We start from the raw sequence: 7,500 nt of genomic DNA, 5'->3' as shown, positions 1-7,500 counted from the left end.
CTGCGTGGAACAGTTTTAAAACTACATAAAAAAAACTATTTTGAACATTTGCTCAGCATAGAATGTTTGAAAATAGAGTTATATCCGTAGCTGTTCCTATTTACATGTATGTCATGAAAAATATAAAAAGTATTTAATAACTGAAGGAATAGTGGCCAGATACTTTGAAAAAGAATTGAAAGTCACTAGGAATTAAGACTTAACCATTATTTATGAATATATATGTATATTTTCATGTTTGAACTCGGATCATGGAATTATTCATTTTTGTGTGAACTTCGAACCTTAGAATGCTAGGTCATGTTCCAGAAACATCATATCCTGTTCTTTTTATTCACCTATATGATCTTGAATGGTCATATCTGATAATTTTCCTTTGCTTTTCAGATTTATTCTAGGACTTATCACAATGAAGCGCATGAGAAGAGGTTTTCTTGATAGCCTCAGACTGTATGTGAAAGGAGGTAGTGGGGGAATGGGGTACCCTCGGTTTGGAGGCGTGGGGGGAACTGGTGGAAACATATATGTAGAAGCCAAAGAAGGTAAGTCAGCTTTGTGTTCTGTAACTCACCTCAGAGTCAATTAATTTTGTTTCATGTGAAGATGTAAGAAAACTTTTGATTTGAATAATTTGTATGAGTTCCAGAAGGTTGTGCTTTTGTAGTTCAGTCATTATTTGTTTTTGTTTTTTCTTTTCTTTTCTTTTTCTTTTTAATACAATATCAGTCAATCTAGTTTTGACCTTAGTTTATATAATTTTTCACATGGAACTATAGTTGTGATTGTATATATACTGTATATGTGTGACCATATAGTATGTGGATAATACAGGTGCTAGATAATGTGATTTCTGTGTTTGATTATTTTGAAAAAAGTAATTGAATCAACCCTTTCTTCTAAACAGACAGCAATCTCTCAAAGACCCTAAATGCTCATCCAAATAAGCGTTGGTGTTCAGGGAGTGGTGCAAATAGTCGACAATATCGTATTCTCGGTGAACGTGGGGAGGATATTTGCATACCTGTTCCAGTTGGTACAACAGTCAGACTAGAGGATCAGAGATCTATAGGTTTGCTATTATGTATAGTTTGTTTAATTCCAATTGATTGTATATAAAATATTTTAATTACATAAGTTTACAAATTATATTTAGCTGCACACTCCAGATTTAGCAATTCTGAAATATAATTAAGTAGCAGCTTGAAATTTTACTCTGATAGCATTTTGATTGGAAGATAAAATATTTGGTACTTATTAAGCTAGTTTAAGGCTATATTTTCATTATATTATACTCTGTACCTTATACCTTTTTCCATTTTTATCTTGCAATATGCTTAAGTATTTGTGTCGATTTGTATGCTTTGTCAAAAGTACTAATAAATCACTTGTAGATTGTATATCAGTAAATGGTCTTTATTGTAATAAGTTCTTTGGAATAAATATATAACAAGTTTTACTGTACTCTATACACAAACTAGATTTACTGAAAGATGAGACAACAGTTTTGAAAATCCTCCTGGAATTCCTCTCCAGGTTGTGTATTGTAACTAAAAATGTATGTGTCCTATTGACATATTTCAGGTGAACTGAACCAAGTTGGGGACAAAATATTAGTTGCCCGAGGTGGGGTAGGAGGCTCTCCGAATAACCAATATAATGGACAGAAAGGACAGGTGAGTTTTAAACAAATATTAGTATTACTTTCATATTAGCGGGAACTGGGCCCACTTTCAGTTATTTTAGTTCTTTTTTTTTAATATCATCATCATTGTCATCATCTTCGTCGTCATCATCATCATCAATATCATCAATTCAAACCCACACTGTCATTAGTGGTAATATAACTTTGAAGTAAGAAGAACATGTCACACACCCAAAATTATTATTGTTATCATTATTATTATTATTATCTTTCATTTGCTATTAAAAACTATTTGTCAAAATTCTCTCCCTTCTTCTCACTTTGTACATAGTGCCAATGTTTATACTTTCTTGGGTTATGTGGATTTTTTGGATTAAATATGCAGTACAATTAGAAAATCTAATCTTATTTCTGATTTATTAAAAGTTCTTCAATATGTCCCTAGTGATTCAATCTTTTCAAATTTGGTGTACTGGATGAGTAAAACTTTAAGGTCTAGTTCTGAAAAATGATCTGGAAAAAAAGTATTTATATGACCCTACATTTATTTTAATGATCCGTTGATACCTGGATGTATTTATATATGTACTGACCATTATGGCTTTATTTTGATTAATTTATTACTATTATTACTATTATTATTATTATTATTATTATTATTATTTTAAATAGATGACTGTACAAGCACTTCACCCAGGAATCAATTGCTTGACCTACATAATCTTTACCCCGTCTTGTGAATTTGGGGAAGAAAGTTTTACTTTCATTACTATTATAATTGTTATTAACCCTATCCCAACGGGCCCAGCGATAAGTGGAAACTCCCTATGCCGGGCCTATGCAATATGGCATCAGGAACGTCACACGGGTGTGACGCACCGTCATCAAAGGGTTAACATCATGATGATAATGATAAGAATGATATTGATGATGATGATAATCATGATGATAATAACAACAATAATTATAATATTGATGTTGATAATAATCATAATGATAGAAAGGTGAATAACAATGATAGTAATAGAAATCAAAGCTTTTTTAAAAAAATATAAGGAATGGGGTAAATAGATGAGGTCAGGTAAGCCTAGAAAGACTCCTTGGTGACTAAGTTGATGTTTCCAGCATCAGTGTGTCAACATCTTAGGATAGGCCATCACGTGTAATGACACATACTGCATTCTTGAATACAGGACAAAGTATATTGTATTTCATTATTACAGGCGCACCATATTATTCTGGAATTAAAGCTGATTGCAGACATTGGTCTTGTGGGATTCCCCAATGCTGGAAAATCAACTTTATTAAAGGCCATTTCAAATGCCAGGCCTAAAATTGCAAGTTATCCATGTAAGTTATACTTTGTAGCAGAACTTTTGGTCATTTTTTAATATTGCTTTTATTTCAATAACTCAGAATAACATGCATTCATGTGTGGTATTCTTGATATGAAAGTGACTCAGATATATGCACAAGAGGCACCCCAAAATTTCCTCTGTATACTATACCAGTCTTACTTTATTTTACAGTTACAACTCTGAAGCCAAATATAGGCATGGCAGAATTTAAAGATGGCCGCCAAATTAGTATTGCTGATTTACCTGGACTTGTGGAAGGATCGTGGGCAAATGTGGGTATGGGACATAAATTCCTGAAGCATGTGGAGCGAACAAAGATGCTGCTTTTTATGGTTGATATTAATGGTTTCCGACTAGGACCAAGGTACCCACATAGGTCAGCAACTGAAAATGTTGTATTGCTCAATAAGGTAAGTGTTACTGATGAGTTGTGCCATTATATTATCATGCTATAATATGGCTGATTATATGGCCTAATCAAAATAAATCCTGTTGTTATAGGGATATTATATCATGTGTTCTTACACTATAATTAGTCAGAAAATGAACACTTTTCATCCAAGAAGTTGTGTGCAAATTTATATATTGCTGTCATGGATACTAGTGAGATTTGTATATATTTGGCCAGATTAAAACCATCTAACTATTGTTAGAACATGTATATACAGATAAAAAGCTGATTATTAGAGTGTAAACCTTCATGAGCCGTATGTTATCAGCCTTATATCAGTCAGTGATAAACGAAAGAGAAGTTAATGTCGTATTAGGCCAAAAGTTTTGATATTAATCTTGAGTGTGATTGCACCTAAAGGGATATAATCATTACTGTATCTATGATATTTCTCTAAGGTTATATAGAAAGATCTTACAGTTACTTATATGTTATATCTAAGTTCAGCAGCATTTTAAAGGTGATTGCCTGTCACATTTTTATTTTGCCAATATATTTTCTTTGTATCATTAATGATTCACAACAATATTTAATCTGAAAAGTAATTTTGACACAAATCTCATATTAAGTTTACCCAACTACAGGATCAGTTTGAATTCCAGGAAAATATGGAAATCCTTGTTGGCATCATACCAAACAAGTGGCTGATGCTGTATTTATGTCTGATTTGGAATCAGCTGATATTTCTTCATATCTGCTCAAATTTTTTATAAAATTTGCTTTATAAACAATGACAGATATGTATGAGAACAGCCTGAGGTGCAGCAGAGCAAGTTTAGAGTGGAAACCTAACAGTTTAAGGAGAGAGAGAGAGAGAGAGAGAGAGAGAGAGAGAGAGAGAGAGAGAGAGAGAGAGAGAGAGAGAGAGAGAGAGAGAGAGAGAGAGAATGATTGAATGAATGAATTAATGAGAGAGAGAAAGAATGTTTATGGTTGCTTAACCCATTCCCGACGGGGGAATTCTAGCCTAGAATGTCCAAATGCCGGGGCGTTCGAATTATTAGGCCTAAATCAATTGAATGGCTGGCACAATACTGTGCCGCCCGGCAACTGGGCTTTTGAATGCGCGGTACACATGCTGTACCACCCGTCCTGTGTGGGTTAAGAGAATAGCAAGAGACTGGCTTAGGAATATGAATCTCTTATGCTTATGTCATCAGGACTTCCTGTGTTGTGTGGTGGTCACACTTTAGGGATCGATGTCATGAAAACTCTTTATCAGATTAATTTTGATTGTGATGAGATTTATCTGGAGACACCAAAGAATAGGTCTTGACAAAAAGCATGAAAGTGGTTTCTTGACTTTCACCATCACCTTTAAGATGCAAGTAATAAAATTTAATTGAAAGTTGAATTAATGTAACTTTTTTCTGCTTGCAGGAATTAGAGCTGTATTCACCAGATTTAGTTGAGAGGCCATCTGTATTACTTGTTAACAAAATGGACTCACCATTTGCTGAAGATAAGTTGAAAAGATTACTTGAGGAACTACAGTATATAAAAGGTAACGAAGATCAAATTTAACCCTTCTGCTACAGGCATTTTTCATGGGATCAGATCACTTTTACATTGCATTTTTTTGTTCAAAATGCAAGCTAGTTATTCCTTCAGTTATGTAACGAACATGTCATACCAAATGCTAATTAGTATCACTTTACTATTATATCATATATGATATATCATATATCATATATCGTACCACATGTCTAGAAAATAATAGAAAACAACATCTTCAGATGCCCAGCTCTGGCAGATCATTTTCAGATGTGGCCTGTCTTAGAAGGGTTAGGAAAGATTTGAGATCTTTGTCTAGAAGTCTTTACATAAGTAAATAATCCATGAAGCAGAGATTCACAGAAACGTAGGTTATGTAGATTTTCTTGTGAATTTAAGGTTTATTTGAAGGAACATCACCAATGTTATAGTGTTAAAGAAAAATGAATGTGTAAATCTAGTGTATGCATTTAGTATCAGTGATAATGCCAATTCTAGTTGAAGCACTTTCATGAAGCTCTTTATAAAATTGTAAAAAATTTACCCTGTGTCTTAAAACTCAAGTAGAGTTATGGGGGTTGAGGGGTTAACCCAATCCCGACGGGCCCGGCGAGAAGTAGCAACCCCCTATGCAGGGCCTGTGCAATATTGCATCGGGAACGTCACACTGGTGTTTCACCCTGTCAACAGGCACTTTGCCATGTCACACGGGTGTGACACACCGTCATAATTGGACTAAGAGAAAAGAAGGGAAGGGAGAGATTATGGAGGGGCTGGTGGAGGAAGGAAGGGTTGGAGGGAGAGAGGGGGAGAGGTGCCAACGAGCATGGCTGGCTGATTTGGAAGGAGGTAGGTAGTTATTAGGTATTATGATGTCATCAGAATTGAAGTTTGATATTGGAGGAGTTGTATGAATCACAACATCTATGATATTATTGATATAGGCTTTTTATTTAACTTTATCTATCTTCAAGTTAAAGTAAGGATGAGATGATAGGTTGAGATATGCATGGAATGTATTCAAGTCAATGGTGCAAAAGTTTATGTTTCAGCATTTCAGTTTTTATATGTATTGTGATATAGTTTCCCTGTTTCTTTGTCTGTGAATTATTCTGTGAAATATACATGTATGTTTGAGTATACACCATATATATTATAATTTTTCAGATGTGTGTGCAAGATTTCCAGAAGAAATGTGTCCTAATCAGTTTATCACATTTGATGAAATCATACCATGCTCAGCGAAGGAGAACAAGGAGTCCATCAGTTATGTGAAGTTGAGACTACGAGAGCTGTTGGATTTTTATGATGATCAAGAGAAGATTGCACCAGAACTTGCAGCAAAGAAGAGGGCTAAAACTAAACTCATTGAGACGAATCTACAGCTGGTTTAGACTTATTTTGCTCTGTTTATGTAAATATTTTTATTTATGTTGTCATGATTTCCTGTAGTGAGATTAAAAATAATACAGGACTACTGAAAACTATCTGTCTATATACAGTGTATTTACAAATAGAAAGTTATGATTGTTTGATATCTAAATTTTATAAATTAAAGGTGACATAGAAAAAAAAAAGTTTTATTCTATACATTTCTTCATCTTTATTTGCTGTTGGTCTTAAAATGCTTGTTTATTTTATATTATACATCTTCCCTTAGGATACATACAAACATAACAGATTGGGTAGATTTGCTTATTATTCAATAAGTTTACAAAAGTGAAATAATAAAAGAACCATTAGACTGGATTATTTTTTGACATGGAATTTTATCAGGTCAAATTCAATTTTTGTTATAGTATGCAAATTTGTGTATGAGTTATGGCACTTGTCTGTAGTATGTGGAATGGACTACAGTAGTTTCCTTGGACCTTAAACCAAGAACCTTGGCATGTGCTTAGTTGAATACCATTAGATGGAGCGAAGCCTTTATACAAAAATTCATAGCTGGCCAGAGGTTGAGGCTTCAGGTGGGATGCAGGATCTCTAAACCACGATTCCAACTGGAAGAGGTATCATAAACTAGTGTCCTTAGTGTTACTTTATTTTCCCTTGCAATCAGCAACATTGTGAAGGCTGAAATTTGTATGGTGATGTATTCCTTGGGAAGTCTACAGGAAGTGCAAGATTACATAACAGCAGTAGATAATTAGGTTCACTTTTTCAGAAAATTTCATTTTTCATATCTATTCAGTGTTTATTTTGTTTAATTTTTTGACAGAAAATGACAGATATTCATGTTATTCTCATGTGGAAAATAACATATACAACGAAAAAAAATGACTTATGCCATATTAATAATAATGCACAAGTCAGTTTGGGCTTGAGGTAGAAACATTGAGTTGAATTTTTTACTCCTTGCTCCCTAGATATGACATAGGAAACTATACCATTAAGTGCCCACACAATAAAGAATCTATTCAGGCAGAAATTTGGAATTTGCAAAATAAATGAGGCATTTTGTTAATGAGGGTGACAAGACCATGGATTCAAGTTACCGAAAAAGACAGCTATGTAGAAAAAAGGAAATTGCCAGTTATCAATAGCCAATGGCT

At 33.8% G+C, this 7,500-nt stretch overlaps 1 protein-coding gene across 2 annotated transcripts in view; it reads left to right on the top strand.

Moving 5' to 3' along the window:
• LOC122257127 (GTP-binding protein 10 homolog) overlaps window positions 1–6,522 on the top strand; it is a 6,921-nt gene extending 399 nt beyond the window's left edge. For both annotated transcript variants that reach the window (XM_086556788.1, XM_043022203.2), the window contains exons 2-8: window positions 388–542; window positions 905–1,069; window positions 1,582–1,673; window positions 2,866–2,992; window positions 3,172–3,410; window positions 4,832–4,955; window positions 6,113–6,522. In XM_086556788.1, the coding sequence (XP_086412914.1) occupies window positions 410–542; window positions 905–1,069; window positions 1,582–1,673; window positions 2,866–2,992; window positions 3,172–3,410; window positions 4,832–4,955; window positions 6,113–6,339 (1,107 nt within the window). In that variant the 5' untranslated portion in view covers window positions 388–409 and the 3' untranslated portion in view covers window positions 6,340–6,522. The remainder of the gene's footprint in view (window positions 1–387; window positions 543–904; window positions 1,070–1,581; window positions 1,674–2,865; window positions 2,993–3,171; window positions 3,411–4,831; window positions 4,956–6,112) is intronic.
• The last annotated feature ends 978 nt before the right edge of the window (window positions 6,523–7,500 follow it).

Source organism: Penaeus japonicus, unplaced genomic scaffold, assembly GCF_977035675.1.
Source record: "Penaeus japonicus unplaced genomic scaffold, GWHDUDI00000001_assembly GWHDUDI00000033, whole genome shotgun sequence".
Classification (NCBI taxonomy): Eukaryota; Metazoa; Arthropoda; class Malacostraca; order Decapoda; family Penaeidae; genus Penaeus; species Penaeus japonicus.
Note: the sequence above shows the minus strand (reverse complement) of the source record. Positions and strands in the feature narration are given on the sequence as shown.